Source organism: Nesoenas mayeri (assembly GCF_963082525.1).
Source record: "Nesoenas mayeri genome assembly, chromosome: 1".
Taxonomy (NCBI): Eukaryota; Metazoa; Chordata; class Aves; order Columbiformes; family Columbidae; genus Nesoenas; species Nesoenas mayeri.
In genome coordinates this window covers 40,122,286-40,141,027 of record NC_137541.1, presented here as the reverse complement: position 1 = coordinate 40,141,027, position 18,742 = coordinate 40,122,286, and the positions used below count along the sequence as shown (strand labels likewise).

At 39.1% G+C, this 18,742-nt stretch overlaps 1 protein-coding gene across 11 annotated transcripts in view; it reads right to left on the bottom strand.

The window, feature by feature from the left end:
• The window catches only part of TNRC6B (trinucleotide repeat containing adaptor 6B), a 131,270-nt gene that overhangs the window by 2,004 nt on the left and 110,524 nt on the right, over nt 1-18,742 (bottom strand). For 10 of the 11 annotated variants that reach the window (XM_080347486.1, XM_080347494.1, XM_080347488.1 and 7 more), the window contains 11 exons: nt 17,120-17,268; nt 13,406-13,531; nt 12,237-12,368; nt 11,619-11,714; nt 11,198-11,372; nt 10,571-10,705; nt 10,191-10,367; nt 5,309-5,455; nt 4,952-5,047; nt 2,283-2,507; nt 1,728-1,798 (listed from right to left, as the gene is read on the bottom strand). In XM_080347486.1, coding sequence (XP_080203612.1) covers nt 1,728-1,798; nt 2,283-2,507; nt 4,952-5,047; nt 5,309-5,455; nt 10,191-10,367; nt 10,571-10,705; nt 11,198-11,372; nt 11,619-11,714; nt 12,237-12,368; nt 13,406-13,531; nt 17,120-17,268 — 1,529 coding nt within the window. The remainder of the gene's footprint in view (nt 1-1,727; nt 1,799-2,282; nt 2,508-4,951; nt 5,048-5,308; nt 5,456-10,190; nt 10,368-10,570; nt 10,706-11,197; nt 11,373-11,618; nt 11,715-12,236; nt 12,369-13,405; nt 13,532-17,119; nt 17,269-18,742) is intronic. The other variant, XM_080347496.1, reaches the window with a different exon arrangement.

Below are 18,742 nucleotides of genomic sequence, written 5' to 3'. Positions count from 1 at the left end.
AAGCAAAGGTGACAGAACTTGATTTTCAGACAGGATCAGTATGCCTTGACTTCTCAGAATTACAATGACTTTGCTTTATGAAATAATCTGACTTTTCTTTCTCACTCGCTTGTAGCTTGAGTCCAGTTTTCCCCACCTCACTCTGTTTCTTACATTGTCTCTAGCCTTATGTTGTCAGGTTTTACAGTAATTGTATACAGAAGTTGTACTTCTGAACTTCTTCAGACATCAGGGATTTGTACCAAAGGAACCAGAATTTCTTAGTCTCCAGCACTCCAATTTCAGTGGAAATGAGATCAACCAGTATTCAGAAGTTCTTTGCAAAACTGGAAATATCACCCCTACAGTGAGTGTTTTTTAAAATCTTGTTGCATTTTTGTCTTTGTGGTTTATGGAAACAGTAAGCTACAGAAACAGTCAGTGATCTTTCTGCCAAACCAGCAATGTTCCTTCTTCCCAAGCTAATGTTTGCACAGCAGTTGTTGCCTACATTCCTTCTGCAGCAGGAACAGCTCATCACTTACCTCCAGGAACTGCTGCTCTCCCAGGTGTTCTGTACAGACAGGTTCCATTCCTGGTATGCCCCAGGAACATGCACACATGAATAGGATCCATATGTGCAGATGCTTAAGGAAGTACTACTTTCTTCCTTTTCCCCCATTATGTAATAAAACCTCAAATGAAGGAAAAGGAATTTGTGTGTGGGTACAAATATGGACAAAGTTAAAAGAGAGAAACTTGAAGATATTGTCCCTCAATCCACCTTAATGTTTATGCTTCCTCTCTCTAGTGTACTGACCCTCAATGAATAGAGCATTTCTTATGGAAGAGGTAATTACAATCTGCTGCTTTCTCTTTTCTATTAACTTAAATGTCTCCAAAATACATTCTTCTTCCATTAAATGATTCCTAAAGCAGTATTAAACTACCTTGCACAAGGGAGAGTTGTAACTGCACCTCTTCATCACACAACTGCTGTTTCCTTTGCATCAACGAAACATCTTTTCTATTAAAAGAGCATAGTTTGCCATTCTGGGTGATCTGAAGGAGACCTCAGTCTTTCCTTTCACATTGACGTTCTCTTTGACTGTAGTAGAAGCATTGTAAATTATCCTGCTGAACAGGAGGGCTCTCTGTTTAGACATCAGGGCGCTGCAAATAATCATACAGGCTTTTCCTAAGCCTCGAATACAGACTAATTGGGATTGCTGAAATCAGGATCTCCACAGAATCCATTCTGAATGGAAGAAAGCTCTGAGAATACTTGCAGGAATAACTTAGCTAGACTGTTATTGGCAGGAGCGCTGGAAACATTCTGTGGTTTAACTATGGAAACACCGAAGTGAAAACTGGCAGTTACACCAGCTTTCTTATTCACAATATCCCAAAGAACAGTCTCTTTAACAGCTCTAAACCATTTCACATTATGGGAATGGAATTTATCCTCACTTCTAAGAAAAATCTTTCTGTTCCAGTAATTTTTTTGAAACTCTAAGTAACAAAAGGGTATGGCAGTCATTTAGCAAAAACTGAACATCTTAAAGTTAGCTGAAGAGATTACAATAGAAATACCAACCAGATTGCAGCCCCATTTAGTAGAAACACATCTTATGTATGCTGATAAATCTGATTTTGTTAGATTTTATTCAAAGAGAAACAACTGAAGAATCCACAAAACTGTATCTTGCTGAAGCAAGCAAGTTCCCAGAGACAACAATAGAATATACCTGTGGAGTGAGATTGTGAAGAACCAACCAGTAGCTAGGACGAACTGAGCCACCATCACTCCAAGTAGATGCTGCAAATTAGAAGACAGAGAAATCAAGACAGATTTGATACAAAGACAACCATTTGTCTTTACACAGTCAGGTCTTTCAATCTCAGAGAAATTCAGCATTAACAGCCCTGTTAACACAGGAAAGCTTCATCTTCAGACCTGAAAACAAACCCACATATTTCCTCACATTTCACATCAAGATTCACTTTTTACTAGAATTTATCTTTGAGGAGTTTCCCACCGACAGAAAGCATCTAGTCTTGAGAAAGGTCCCATGCAGTAGGTATTTTCCCCTGGCAGCTCTCAGCCCTCTTCACTCATTCCCTGTAGCAGGACCTGGGATTCCACACCCCACCCCAATTATTGACAGCAAATTTCCATTTCGAGAAGGAATTTTTTTTCCTTTTACCAGACAACTGAAACTTTCTCTCCTCCAAACCATTAGTGCCATAAAACGTACACTCCTCAGGTCTGATCAATAGTGCTATCAGTTGATTCTTCTCACCAGAGGCAAGCCTTGAGTCCTGTGCCCCCCAGCCCCTGACCGATCGGGGTGCTGTGCTGTTCCATGGAGATGATGGTTTGGGGTTGGTCAGGCCAGGAGGCGGGCGGGGCAGCCCTGTAGTGTTCCTTGAGGAAATATGGTTTTTCCACATCTTGTTGGAGAGATGAGTGGGATTGTGTCCTATGGGATCTGGGGACCATGTTGATTTGTAATCACTGAATTTTGCTAGAAGATTAAATAAATTGTCCATATTAGAGAAAGCTGTGAGATTCAGCTAGCCTTTAACTGTAGTATCATTGTAAACGCTTTGAACACATTCAGATCAGAGACAAGCACAAAACATGGAACATTAGAACAGGTAATTTACCATATTAAAAAAGCCACGCTACACGTAAGTTATCTTTGCTTATTTTATATATGCTGACAAAAAAATAATCCCTTGATCATTTATGATAATGTCACTGTTTACAGTATGTTAAACCATTAATAAGATGAACAGCAACTTTTATGTCCACACTGCATTTGATCTGAGGACAAGTTTGGGCACTACTGACCTTTAATGAAAATGAACTTTCTTCAGGCCAAAAAGTTGCACAGAACTGAAATGAATATTTCCCACTCTTGGTCTACTAAGCTAACGCTACCTCCTAAAGGTGTCGTCCTATAAGACGAAAGCTTTCTCATGCATCACAAATTTCATACAGAGCTGACACCAAGATAACACATAAAGGAGGCCACAAAGCTGTGTGACTTTTAAACAATCTTGGTAGTGCATACTCATTTTTTCACTAGAAAGCATTACTGATTGCCTACTAGAAGTTAAGACCAATAGTGGATATCCCTAACACATTTCTATATAAAGTCCAATAAAAAAATTAACACACTCCCCAAAACATCACTATTGGTTATGAATATTTGGGAGCTCTTCATAAATCAGTTTGCTTTCAGAAGGAAAAGATCTGCAAATTCTCCCACACCTTCTGACACTAAGGGACATTTATCACCCAGTAAAAAAGCTAAACCAAGAGTCAAAATTGGCCAAGTAATTTCTTTTTTCCTTGTTCTGTGATGAGAACCAGTGAACACAGACAAGGCGATATGGGAAGAAAACACACTTGTGTCAGGAATTATTTTAATAATTAATTACCTTAATTAGAACTCACATGCGTGTATTGCAAATACACGTATTAAGCTGTCTTGACTAACTAAAGGTAGTAAATTACTTATTTAAAACAAAGAGTAATAATCTAGGTCTACAATATGCCAGGGTGTCACAAAGTAACACATTTGGGAATCAAGACCATAAAAGCTTTCAGCAAGTAACGGCAGTTGGATCACTATATTTCTACAACAGTAACTGTCAACAGCAAGCAGTTTGAAGCACTAACCTACAAAAGTATATGAAAGTGCTTAAAAACCTGCTTTCACTAGACTTAGTCTGCTTTATAGATAAGAGAATATTAAATCCCTAATTCAGATGATCAGTTTTCTGGCTGTAAAACACTGGTGTGTAGTTTAACAAGATGAGCAGAAAATGGCATGTGTGCCAAACAGTGGTCTAATTTCTTCAACTGAACTATGACTTCAATCCTTTTTTCCTCTCTTGGGTCTTTATATGCTGGACAAAAATTAAGCAGAGGTAAGAAGGTGATACATGCCACTCCTTTCTCCAGGCTATGAAAAAAGACATTTTCTATGTCATTAGAATGCTGCATACACAGATACTGCTTCAAACCAAAGCCACCCCACAAACTAGCAGCAGGAACACCGCTTTTCTCAAGGGCTAAACAGAATTTTCAACACATGCTGTGTAGATGCTGAGGTAGCATATAAACACAGCTTTTCTGCAGTAAGATGCAACAAAAAGTCTGGGCCAGGTGCAGCTCCCAGCTATGTTTGTCACTTCGGTGTTTTGCACAGAATCCTTCAGTTTTAAGTAGTTGCGGAAACAATGATGTCACAAGAGAAAACTCTGGCATTTCTAAGAAGTTCAAATTCCAAATGGTTTGTCTGCACCAAGTATTCCCAGCACCCTACTCAAAAGTGTGTGCAGAAACCATTTTTCACAAGAAAGCATTGGAGTCCTTCCTACTAAGTATTTGAGGCAGATACCTAAATTACTATTTACAGGTCAACCATTAAAAGCCAGACAGCTAAAAACCCTCTGTCTTTTCAGGTTTCAGGGAACAAGAAGTGCTGTAAAAGGTGAGACAAAAAAGTTATCTTCACAGCACTCCCATATTCTAAAGCTAAAATGAATAAAACCACTCACCTTATTAATCTAATTCCTTGAACTCATACATATAGTAGCAGGTATCTATAAATTATGACATTCTCCCAACTCATTGCATGTCAAAAGACTGTGCATGTGGGTTTTTTTTCCCCTTTTTGCATCTGCTGTTCATTGCTACCCTATTCTTTAACTTGCATAATGAAGAATTTTGTATCAGGGTGGGTGGAAGGACAGATGATCTTAGCTTAGTTTTTAAAGCAACTACAAGAGAGCATTTTATCATCAGGAGGAAAACTATCTGATCATCCACTCAAATCTTGATTTCCAAGCTTCCTCAGAAACGACTGAAAGACTAAACACTCAAAGTGGAACAAGAATGAGGAACCAGTGAATAAGTGGAAAATGTTTTGTCCAGGTAAGTTTTGAGCCCGCATACCTGAAGTGCTATGAACGTTGGTGAAGGAATTGTCAGAGGCACTGTAGGGCCAGGCACCAGGTGAAGGCAGCGAGGTGTTGAGGGAAGAATTAGACCCTATGAAAGGGAAAAGGAGAGAGAAAGAACAGAGTAGGCCAATTTCATAGATTTTCTGTAACACTGTTAAACCTCAGGAGAGCCACAACGTGCACCAATGCCAAGCTTTCATGTGATACACGGCCACAGTGCAAAAGCACACAGGCTTCCTCCTTAGTCAAACACAATGGAATGCGTCACCCTGTTACGGCAGGAATTTCAGAATATTCTCAAACATCAGAATGACTTTAATAACCACGTATCAGTTGTTCACTGCTTTACCTGTGGTGTTGTCCCGCAGAAGTTGGTGGTCAGTATCTACAATGGGAGATGTGGCTGTCCCCCCCAGCACACTTCCAGGGGTCACATAGGGGTCAGATTCAGGGTCAATGTTTTGTATACCTTTCCATGGCACTCCTGGTTGGAACTCTGTGACAGGAGGGGAAAAAAGAATTAGACTCAAACAGGGAAATGCCATTTACTGGAACTGAAGATATTTCAAGAAGGTAAATAATTGTCTTCTACACTGTTCCTCAGAAAAATCAGACTTTTCTTAATTAAAATCTATTACACATTTCCTTCCATGGCACTATCACTAGTGTCTGAATACAAGTCTACGCTACAAAGAAGTGGCACAAGTGCATATGGTATTCCTTTGACTATTCCTGTTTTACTATATTCAAATGTGGCGTCAATGTTTTACTCTTCCTTAATACATCATATATTTTTGAAGATATGGAAGATTACATAATATTATATTCTGCACATATACTTTTGTGTGTGCACAAAGGCCTTTCTCAAGGAAAAGCAACCTACCTTAAGAGTTCGTTAACACACCACTTTACACTGGAGGTACACACACACTTTATACATTACCAGTTGATACCGAGGTAATGCTAAGGTGAGATGCCTTGTGGTAAAAGCAATGTATATACTCATTGGCATTCTTCATGCTTCGCAGTGAGATGGAATACACTTATGCTTTAGTTTCCTTTCAACTATAACACTAGCCACGTCAGATTTTTTTAAGACAAGAGGATGAGTTACATGAGGTATGAACACACAAAAACACCAGTTACTGTAAGAAAGATCAGTAACTTGGTTCCTTCTCCAAGTGGATGTTCAATGAATACAGTTCTGTGGTCAGTTTTGGAAGAACTGGTAAGAAAGTAAAACTGTCAAACGCAAAAAAGGGTGAAGAAGCTTCAGATACTATGTTACATTTTGGATGAGTGTGAAAAGAGTGCCAAGGTGGCAGATTCATCCCCTGCAGATATAAGTCAAGGATATGGAATGATACCTTTATTCCCAGCCTGAAGTTCTGAAATAATTAATGATGGGATATTTGAGTATAATTAAAATTCCATGGTTAGAAGTGGGATCCAGATGAGCTCTCTGGAATGAAGCCACATAGAATGAATGGAAGCATGGAAGGATTCATTTCAGTCACCTTTGTAATGAAGAAGCATCGTCAAGGCTACGACTTTCACAGACAAATACATAAGAAAATGTGATACTAGTGGTTCAAACAACTGGCACAGCAAGAGCAGTATTAGACTGTGACATTGCACTGGCAGGAGAATCTCAGAAAAGACATAAGAAATGCCCCACTGGGTCAGAACTGTGGTCCACCTAGCCCAATATTCCGCTAACAGTGGCAGGAGAGAACACAGAGCTGGCCACTATCTGTAGGCTACTGCCCTCACACTCTCCCAGCATCCGCAGTCCTCTCTAGGATATCAGGAACAGCCTCCATCTGTTAGCACCTGCTTGTGAAACTGTTTTTCCATCAGTTTATCCAATCACTGTTTCAACTGGCTAGTACCATCTGCCTCCAGAAGCTCCAAAAGCAACACATTCCAAAAGTTCACCAGTCCAAATGGAAAAAAAAAACCTCTCATCTATTTAAAATTAACCTGAAGTCCAGCATTTGCACCATGGTTCTAGTGCTGCAGGATTTGTAGAATTACAATTCTGCATTTATCTTGTTCACTGTCTTCATGATTTTGTAAACCTCACTCACACCTGCCAATCTTCAGTAACTCAACAAAATAATCTAGGATACCAGGTATCAATATCTCTAACAATACGAGTGATCAGCAATGCACCAAGGAAGGAATATGCTCAGCTGCTGCCAAAATACTGTAATCCACTGACAAACAGGACCACCTTATGCTTAAGAACAAGCAATGCAGCTCTCGGGTCTAGTTAAAAGATGATCTCTGTTCTGAGACAAAGAATCCACAAACATGGGTTAGGACCTGAAAAATCATAACTTGTTTGCAAAGCAAACAAACAAACACCCCCCCCCCCCCCCCCCCCCCCATCTTGCCTTTGTAAACCTTTCTGAGAATTGGTGAGACTGAAAATTAAGTGCACAGGCAGCTAGCATAAAAAAGTTAAAGGAATATTCAAATAAGGCTCCAAAGATCAAGGCGTGCTGTATACAAATACATTCACTCATCAACATAATCTTGGTCTGGAGAAGAGTTTTCCTTGAATTTTGGCATACTGACAAATTTTCCAAACTATCCTTTGGGACTGACAGATGTTCTCATGCATGTTCACCAGCTCTCCCTATAGACATGTATTTTTATTTCTAGATAGTAAAGCAAACACGAAGTGCATTTCTCCACTGATATTTGAAAAGTCCTCCCAAAAAGTTCAAACATAAGATTATTAGGAAAACCATGAGAGACACATCCAGGACAGTTTGCCTGGAATATATAACTGAACTGCTCCTGAATGGAAAGCAGTGTCTAGTATTACCTATGTAGGCAATTCTGTGTGACATAGCCAGAAGATAAAGTTCTCACCACCACAGCAAAAATTCCTCTCACCTCCAGCTGTGATACCAGTTTGATTAATCACCACCTCATTTATCTTTGTGCTTAACAATACTGTGCTCTTAAATGACAGAATTTCTGCAGCAGATAGCATTTAGGAGAAATAAAACACAAAAGGTGTACTCAGAGTGAATGCTGAACGACCACTGTATTCATTCAAAGGAAAAATGCACCTACTTCAAGAGGTTCTCTCCTGTAAGAAGTATTTTTTGTTAACAACTTATTTTCCAACACTAGGAAGAAAAGTTGTATCTCCACACCAGGAACTGACAGTGGGCCTCATCTACAAGTTTGCAGAGAAAAAGAACCTACAGTGTAAAATAATTTCAAGTCTTTATTGTTCAACACGGGTGTTGATAAGGTGGATCGTGATTTCAGCTAACTTTTTGTCTCAAGGAAGCCAATAAGCTAGAGAGGCTATGAGACAATTTAAGTGGGTGGTTGTTATGGGAAAGTAACACTTGTCCCATAGTCTGTGGACTTCATAAGAGAGGGCTAGCAATACAGCAATAATTGCATAAAAGCCACATGCCAAAACCTGTGATGTATTACATGACGTCTGCAGTCACAGTCATGGGCTACTCGCTTACACAATAAATTAGGAATGGTATTGATGATCCCAGTGGGAGTTTATGGTCAGGATTTGTGAACTCCAGCAAATCTCTCAAAGTGGTGAGGTGCTCAGCAACAGCAAAAATTTTACTTATCATCGACAGTGGGACTGCAGGTATCACTATGGAAGCTCTACAATATTACAAGAGGCAAAGAATAGCTATCCAGCTTCTAATTTCTGCACCAGCCTTCTAGTTCCAAGAATCTTGGCAGGGGCTGCTCCTAAATGTGGGAACATGACAGAGCCGATCCTCACATTCCCCTCCTAACACTCCAAACAATTCTATGTCCTTCAGTATTATATAGGGGAATGGTGACTAAAAAACCACGTTTGGCATCAATGAGTCTACAAGAGAGATCCCGAAAAAAAAACTGTGAGGTTTTGGCATTATTAACAGTAACTCCAGCTCAAGAAACTTAGTATCTAACAACCAGGCTGACTGAAATGTAATGCAAATACACCTCTATAGAGAGCAGTCAGTAGTATGAAATGTGAGTCTGCACACGTTCTTGAGATAACAAATTCTCTAACTATGGTAGCTCATCAGAAAACATTTTCTTGCCAGACTTAAGACACTGAGATGTTCCCAAATAAACTACTTTTTGTAGGTTTCTTGCAGTTGTATCTGTCACACAGATCTGAAGGCTTTCTGATGCAAGGTGTATGCTACTGGTTTAGCCAAGAGATGTACCTGCACCTTTACTTTTTTGTGCCTTAGGGGATGCACAGCAGAGTATCTGCAGTTAGGAATGTTTTCCTAGAACACAAGAGTCTTCCAGGAGGAGAAAAATCACAGTATCCACTACTTGCTGAACAGCAGTTGTGATTAATCCATGCAGCCTCAAGGACACCGCTTGGTTTAATGAATGCTTTATATAGAAAATGATGTGCGTGTTCAAATACAAATGTATTTTCCCTAGATACTCTAGTTTTCTAGCAGAAAAATAAAATTCTGCAGTGAAAGTATCTACAAAGTTTAAAGAATGTGCTACTGCCTTTAATGCAAAAGGCAAGAAACTTCCACTCAAGCCACAAGACTGGTGAGCAGTACTGAAACACAGCAACACTCTTCTATCCTTTATGCGACATGAGCAAAGGTGAACCGCAAACTGTGTCAAAACTGCAACAGGGTAGCACATACACTGTATACGTATTGTACCAATACTGCTGCTAGAAGAAACTCTGCGGTCCTAAGGGGATCGTATCTGTAAACAACTGCCAGAACAGAAGTTCATGCTAGGTAAAATACAAGAGGTCAAGATAAGAAAATCCTGCTCCCACCATCACAAAAAACAGGCTTTCACATCTGATGCTTTCCAATTGCATGCTATCCATCAGAATTTTTACACCCCTTGTAAGCCTAACGCAATGCAAATAAGGAACCAATACAAGTGGAAGGAGCTGATAGTGTGTTCTATGGACAAATGTTCGCATGAAAATTTCTGTAAGTGTAAAGTCACAAAACTACAGAAGATAGAGTTTACCTAACTGCTACTCAGGAAATTCAGCAGTTAGTTCATAATTAGCCCAGAATTTCTTACTGAAAATTCAACATTTATATTCTAATTTAATGTGGAAGAAATTAAAAAAACAGATAGGCCAAACAAATATTTTCCTTGCCATGGTTATTTAAAAAGTATGGTGAGGAAAGGCCTCAGCAAATCTAATCTAAAGCTAGGACACAGCCGTTGCCCCTGTGAAGTACCTGGAGGCCAGCTGGCATTGCTGGATTTGCTTCCAATCTTGTTCGTTGGTGGAGATTTGGCAGGTAACCAACTATCACCAGCAGGGCCTGCATGGCCACCTAGTGGGTCGCCCTGTATTATGTCAAACTGGTTGTAGGGCGATCCTCCACGAGTCTTTCCAGGGGGTACTATTGCACCTGAAGCATTAAAAAGACACATTTACAATCAGGAAAGGTTGGGATCTTTATGAGCATGGTATACCAAAACAAAAAAATATTTAAGATGCATACTGGTGAGGGAAGACATCCACTAACTTGCTGCATAGTTTCACCTAAGCTACTTCACCTCTGGCAAGATGATACCGCAAGGGCATTCCCAAAACAGCCAGTCCCCTTCTCACCATTTTTGTGCATATTGGCATCTTGTGAAGCCACAGAGGGCAGCCCTTCCATCATAGTCCACTGCTTAAAGCGGGATTCTGTTCCAGCCTCTTTCCCTCCCACCATGCCATAATCCATGCCACTTGAGCCAAAGCCTGTGAAACAAACAAACAAAACTCCATTGTCATTTGCTCTTTTTGGTTTAATTCTTTTCAGACAGGGAGTCATTGTGATCATAAAAGAAAACACCACACAAAACAAAAACAAAACAAAACAAAAACCAAAAAAACCCCCCATAAACAAACAAACTAACCCCAACAACAACAAAAAACACCAAAAAAACCAACAAAAAAACCCCAAAAAACCAAAACCAAAAAAACCCCAAAAAACCCAGTAGCAACTGAAAAGTTCAAGAGGCAACTTCCAAATAAGCTTGTTAGGTCACTAAGCCTCCAGGATATGCTTTGTTATTAGGTTTGTCTTCTTCCCATGTAATGAAAAATAATGCAATTTGATCAAGAATTGACACTTGTCGTAACCTTCACTCTAGTGTTTATATATGAATCATTCATTTCTGGACCCAGACATAACTGGCTTATATGGAAACTATAGGCAACGCACCAAATCTTTTTCCACAGAGCACTTACTTGAACCGTATCCAGGTATTTGCCCTTTGGTCTGTAAATCTGAGAGACCCACATTCAAAGGATTGGGTACCATACTGTCTAAATGTGGCTTAGGCCCAACAGGGTGGGATGGTGAATGCTTCATGCCAGGCTGCCTCTGCTGCTGCTGCTGGAGGGCACTCACCATACGAGCAATCTGCAAATGGGAGAAAAAAAAATGGGGATGATATATTCTATATTGTAACACAGAATTCCAGTAAACATCAAGAAACAGTGACTTGAAAGAGATCCAAAGGACCTTGTTCACTGAAAAGTGCAATCTGAAGAGATTGCAAACTGAAGAGAGCCAATGACATTACCAAAGCCAGCGCTGTCTTTACTGCAGACTGTGTTTTCCCAACACGCATTATACTTCATATGACGGACAAAAACAGTGCCACACCTGTTGCTCCTGCTGTTGTCGCACAGCTTGAGATAGCTTCCTCTGGCTCTGTAACAGTTGCTGCTGCTGTTGCTGCTGAAGGAGGAGCTGACATGCCTGCAAGATAAGTGGGGGTGGGAAGAGTGAAAATACAGAGCTCATAAAGTGAAGTATAATCGCCAGGTGCTAATCACTAGCAAATGATTTGCTCAGAACTTGGGTAAACATTTCACACACTACAATAAAATGACAATTAATGCATGAGAAGACTGCTATATCCTTCATTTATTTCTAATTTAACATAATGCAACAGTATTACTAGTACTTGCTTTATTACCATCACTGTGACTACAAGTCCAAAAAAACCTTCATTAAAAATCAACAAACAATTGCTTTCAGTGCAAAGACATTGTTCAGAATCATTACTAACTCACTGCAACAGTTACGATAATTATACAGGCCTATTTATCTGCTGCCTTCTAACAGGGCTGTATCTTCCTGTGCAACGAACAGGGAATACTTGTACAAAAATCACACAAGCTCAGTAGAACAAAACAGAATTAGAAAAAACATAAAAAGAAAACTCTTTTAGCAGACGATATGTAAACAGTCTGTTACACAAGATTACTAGCTACTTACTAATTGAAACTGGGGAATCTGTGGAAGCTGGCTCAGCATGGCAATCTGTTGTGGAGAAAGCTGGGGGCCCATATTGAAAAGACCAGGATTCAAGCCACTGTTGGGAAATTGTTTGAGCATGGAGGCCGAAACCTGCAAAGAAACGAGTTATATATTCTCAAGAAATGCACTGCTACGAGAAAGGATTATGAAGTACAAGTATTTCTATAAAGGAATGATGCCAATTTTAAATGGTGTTCCAGGAAAGACATTACGGATTTATTAACACATCACATTTAAACATGCACAATCTATGACTTGAGCAGAGTGAATACCTCACTTGATTGACAATATACAGTATTACACGTGCAGATGCAGACACACACACAAAGGTTCCTCCCACAATCAGTCTGGTTGCTAGAGACTGCACTAAGCTAAAATGCTGATGTATATGCAGCTAACCAGTAATCACAGTACTGCATTATCACATTAAAAAAGTACTGCTTGACAAGGCAAAAGAAAAGCATTCAGGCAGTCACTGGAGCAAAGAAACAGTGCCTTACAGAAAGAGTTAATCTCTTTGTGTGCTGAATAAGCTATAGTAAAAGACAGGAGTAGGTGGAGAAGAATCCCCCCATTTCTCCCTGCATTATGTGAGAGTTACACAAGGAGATTTTCAGAGAATCTCCAGAAGTCTTCACCAATCCCAAAGCAAAAGGTAAATTTGTGCATTTGGAGACCCTGAGATCTTAGAGCTCTACAATACAAGTACAATGTGTAGCCCTTCATCAGGCCTCTCTTTCAGGGGGGACAGGAAGCACAGGCCAAGACTGCTTAGAAAAAAAAAGGCGCAACCTGTCACACTTCAGAAAAACTTTCAGCTTTCATTTTTTTGTTTGTAAAGTACTTGGCAAAAGCCTTGCACAGGACTCCTGAATCCACTTGGAGGTTTAAAAATACTGACAGCGAGCATTTACCATCAACTGCTTTAGAGTAAGAAAGAAGGCTAATCCTTCTCCACTGAGTTTCAGGCACTTTCAACTATGAATTTCAATTTTTTTATCTTATCTAAGTTTTTTATTTCTTAACATCAAGTCAAGACTAAGATAGATGTATAAGCAACCGCAATGATGTGTTCTGAAGGCTTAGCTCTACTTTCTACAAGAAACCAGTTACTAAAAATTCCTTACCTGGGGAGAAAGAAATTGGGGAGGCACTTGCGCCCGGATATTGGGGGAAGGATTTAGTGGCTGCACTGGTGTGTGCATGCCCCTCGATTGTGCTGTGCTGTTTCCAAACAAACCATGATTGCCACCCTATAAAATTAAAGCAGTAGTGAGAAGATGAATCTTTCAGGATAATGGATTTCTACGCTATTAACTACATATCAACAACAATGAGGCAAGTACTGACGTAAACAGAGTATCTTTAGAATTTACTGAGATGTTTGCCCTAAATCAGTAATATTCTGCCTGTACTAAGTTTTTGAGATGCATGCTCTTTCTCCTCTACATTGAAGACTCATGTTTATACACTTATTTCAAAGCACATGTAAAAGCTAATTGTTTTGTATCTTGCACTTTACATGGTGGGAAATGGAAACCTGGTATACAAACAACATGCTCAAAAAAACCCATTCGACTGGCTCAGAAGTATGGCAAGACCATGTCAACAAGAATCTTGGGCCATGATTTTAGAGAAGTCAGGTACTTTTTCTGAGTAGGTTTTTGAGATATCACTCATGAGCCTATTACTTCCTTCTCAGGTCTTTCACTAGCTGAAATTAGAATTCAAAAATTTTATTAAAAATTTTCCTTCTGATGTAAAAACTTCAGCATTCTGGATTGGGATATATGTATTTTGCCTTTTTTTTCAAGTGAGGGTGGTTTTTTTTTTTTCTTTTTTTAAACTGCCCAGTCATTTATTTTCTAGTGCAAGAATTCTTGCTGTTTGAGTTTGTTTTTTTTTTTTAATGAGAAGTCTTCACTGTTTTGTAAGCAACTTCTGTAATAATAAATCCTAGTGCACGAAAAAGACCAAAGAAAATTCACTATTATGTTTCACTATTTCAGTCTCTGAGCAGACTGTCTTTATCTGTGGCATCTTTAAAAAAAAGCCACAAAAAATGTTATGGGCAGTCTCCTACACTAACTGTTGCATGCTGTTGCTTCTAAATGCTGCAGCTCATACTCCAAAAGGTCTTTATGTGCCATGATTCTGCCCTTTCATTTTCAAGATCCTCAGAACCTCCCACCTTCTACTGTGTTATCAGGCTATGATTCTCAGACACCTGGGGTTCTGTAAAGCACATTTTCCATCCCTCAGCCATGTTCTTCCTTTCCATGCCAGCACTGCTGTACCAAGCATAAATTCATTCTACTTCCAAACTGAGACTGTGCAGGCCTCCTCCAAAACCTTTCCTTCTGTTATATACAGGATGCCATAAACTTTGCCTCCCTTCTACCATAATACTGTGCGCCATTCACTATCCCTTTGTTAAAACAAAAGTATCGTTTTGCTTCCATACTGGCAACATTATGGATTGCCCCATTTGCCTGCACCATATTTCACCTCCTTAATGTATCTTCTCTTTCAGAGCCAACTCAAGATGTCATATTAAGCATGGAGAAGGAGAAACACATCATTATTATTATTATTATTATTATTATTATTAATGCTGGAAAGTACTGTCTGGGGTCAACTACACCTTAAAATTTTTGAGAGGCTTGAAGCTGCAGCTACACTTTCAGCCCTCCCTAAACCTCAACAGAGTTCTGCACACTGAATCCAGGAACATGACTGCAGATTTTGGACTTACTCTGATATTCAGCACTGATTGTGTCACATGGAAACAGAAAGACAACACAAAGGAACACCATCATGTTAGGCATGTGACTACATAAGCTAGTCCAGTTGCAACACTTAAGATCTATTCTTTTATTTCTTAGTATTCCAGCAACATTTTCTTCTGGCATAATGCAAATCATAATAGCTAGAAATTCTTCCAAACTGCCGAGTCAACCACTTCATTTCTTCCCTACCACTCCCTCATATACAGAACAAAAATATTGCTACTTCAAGAGTTTTTAAAGGCTGCTAAATCAATCCTTTCTTTGGGCTGCAGGGAAGGAAGAAGAGAACAGGCAGAGTGCAAAATTACTGCCATTTTTTAAAGGTACATTTCTACACAGGTCATTGGGTGGAATCTGGAAAAAAATCAGTGTCAGGAGGTGGTGGGGCAAATGACAGCCTCTAAGTGGGTTTTGAAATAGCAAGTAGAACAAAGTTGCCACTAACTTAATGACTTCTGAAAAGCACATCTATCTGCTGCTGCAGTGTGATTCAGGAAGTAAGAGGCCAACAAAACCACATGAAATACATGTTAATGACAGGAACCAAAGCAGATTGATTCTCAATGGCCTGATATAGCTGAAATTTCCATTACCAATATTAATTTATTTAGTATGAAAATAAATGCAAGCAACCAACTAACCAGGATTAAGCCCAGGTTGCAGCCTTATAACAATGCATCTTATAAGGTGGCCTGCTTACTTGTCTAGCAGCGAAGTTTTGGGGACTGAGCCCTGAGCCGATTGCCCCAAGGCCGACGTTGGATAGTGTAGAACCAGAGGGAGACAGCTTGTAGCTGGGAGAAGGGGAGAAGGGAGAGCAGGGAGCCTCATCCCCAAGGCACCCATCTTGATTGGAGAAAGGCAAAGTCAGCTGAAGCAGCAGTTAAGCCAACAGCAGGAGGTGGTTAGTGAAGCAACAGAATGCAAGAGGAGAGAAAGAGGGACAGTGAGTGACTGGGAAGAAGCCAAGTTAATTTGTAATCAGCAATCACAAGGACAAAACTTCTGACTCAAAATGATCACTTGACAATTAAGATTTTGGTCTAAGGCGATAATCGATAAATTCCTAAAGGTTGCTTTTAAAAGAACACATTTTGAACTCTCATTAGGTTTGTTTCTGACAGTGGCTATTACTGTTATAGAAAGAAATCTTGAATGAATTCCTTAAGTTAGCACACACCTATGAATATAATTTGCTAGGAACGCATTAGATCTGCTAATGGTTTTTATTAATTAGGCCACCAGAGGGAGTTGACAAAACTGTTTTTTGGCCTGTTATACCCCAATGGAGGAGTTAAAAATGCATTGACAGTAACACGCCTTCGGAATTTTTAAACCAAATTTCTTTTCCATTTTACACGTGCTAAATTTAAACTGTATTAAAAAAAACCCTCAAGCATTCTGAAACTATTGGACACTCTCCAACTCATAACGTGAAGCAATTAATGTTTGATAGTAACAGTGGAAGCTTCTATTTAAAATAGGCAAGAATATGAAAAGAAATGCTATCATAACATACAACAGATGTCACAGAGAAACAGATGTCATACAGAAGCTTACAGTACACGGACATACAGCATAAGGGGTTGCGGAATTTAGAAAGAGTGTTTCCAATAAACGACAGACATGAAAGCAGAAAAAATCTGAAACACTGTGATTACTTATGTTTACTTAGATCTAAACCAAATTTTACAGTAGATGATTGTAGCCAGTAGCCAAACGAATCACTGTGATGAAACTCATAATGAATTTCATCGCTATCAGTACTTCACCCTTCCAAGAAAAACAAAGGAATTTCTTTCTGTCCATATTGAGAGTAGTCTGTTCTAGAAGAAAAGCCTCATTTCTCCCCAGATAATTCAGTGTGTCTATGCACAACTGACACCTCTGTTATATATACGCATTCATTCTACAAACGTAACTCCCTGCATCTTTTATTACTGAGTTTGTCCAAGGTTACTGAATTTTTAGGCCTTCCAGAGAAGTAGGGTGAAAACTGGGAGCTTGAACACAGAAGGCTGATATTAATTTATCTAAAGATACTTCTCTCACCTTCTCAAAATAAGGCCCACTATCTGTGGTTCCCATGTCTTTGGAATTAGGTGGACGGAACCCAGATCGATCCTTTCTCATCATGTCATTAAAATCCCCGAGATTCATGGCTCGTTTATCTACCTCAAACTTCTTATCTGGGAGACCACCTGTAAAAAAAAGGAAAGAAGATGAAATTAGTGGCAATAATCTCTATCAGGTTTCACAACAGCAGGTTGACAGCAAAAGAAAGAATCTTTAAGATCAGTGTATAAATCAGATCTGTCTTACAATTTAGCATAGCTACAGTTGCTCTTGTTGAAAAATTACAGTAGGAAGTTCAATTTTTAATAGTGAAGAAGCCAATTTAGTTTAGAGAGTTTAATGTGAAGAATTTTTTACAATTTATGTACAGATATAAACATATGCATTTCTACAGCAGCCTAGTTCAATTAATGAAATTCATTTTATACATAATTCTCAATGTCTTCCAAAACTCACTGTTATTTATTGGCAGTCAGATCTATAGACAGTCTGCTATTTAAGTTCCCTATATATCCTATTTAGCCTTTAATGGGTTTGGCTTTGAGAAAGAATTTATCAAACTGTAAAACCATGTGCATAATTTGATCACAACTCTCCTCCAGTCATGTGAACTTAACTCTTGAACACCACAGATCATCTGTAATTCCATCAGTGTGTATGCAATGACTATACAACTAGTAATAGAGACGCTTTTCAAACATCCCCTGCAGTCTCCTGCCATTGCTGCGTAATCTGGTAGAACATGAGGAAGAGATGTTAATAACAGAGGACCAAACTGTAACATTAGACAGTGGACAAGACATCATCTTTCTCTATAAGCTATCATCACCCAAGTGCTGACTGAAGGAAATTTTCTACCTTACATACTGAACTGCTGCCAAGGAGCACTTTTTTTTGGTCATATTTGGCACCTGTGAAGTAGCAGATGCATATTGTTACGCTGAAGTAGACAGAAAACATCTTCATTTTAAAATATGGACAACATGACTGAAGTGAGCTTTACTGGAGTTTTTAGTTTTAAATAATTTCATTTACTAGCACAGATGGCCTAAGAACAGTTTAAAAAAACTGTCCCCATAGTTAACCAGTATCTGTGACTCTTCCAAAGGAAGCTGGTGATAGATATCCTGACCTATAACCAATAAAACACTAAGTCTGTCAAACAGAGCTGACAGCTAATCACTCCAATATCTTCAAAACACTTATCTGTTCCTCAAAAAAGCTTCTCAAAAAACCTGCATCTTTTGTTAATGTCCAATCACAAACTATTAATATTCACAGGTATGTTATTGCCAAGAACCTATGAAATCAACCACTAACTACATAGGTTTTTCTTGCTGGTACAGCTTTCAAATTTGATCTGGCTTGATCTTCTCAGATGCCTTCAATGTGATTTATCAGAAAAAGCACTTGACGTATCTTGACATAGCATCACCTACATATCTCAGCTTGTAGCTGGAATCATATTTACGTGGATGAGCTCATCCCTTTCTAACATATCCTAAAAAGCTAGAACTGGCTCTGCAAAAGCTTTCACATAAAATGTCACATGCATCTCAGTCTTATCAATTCCTGCATCTAACCACTACACACAATGTC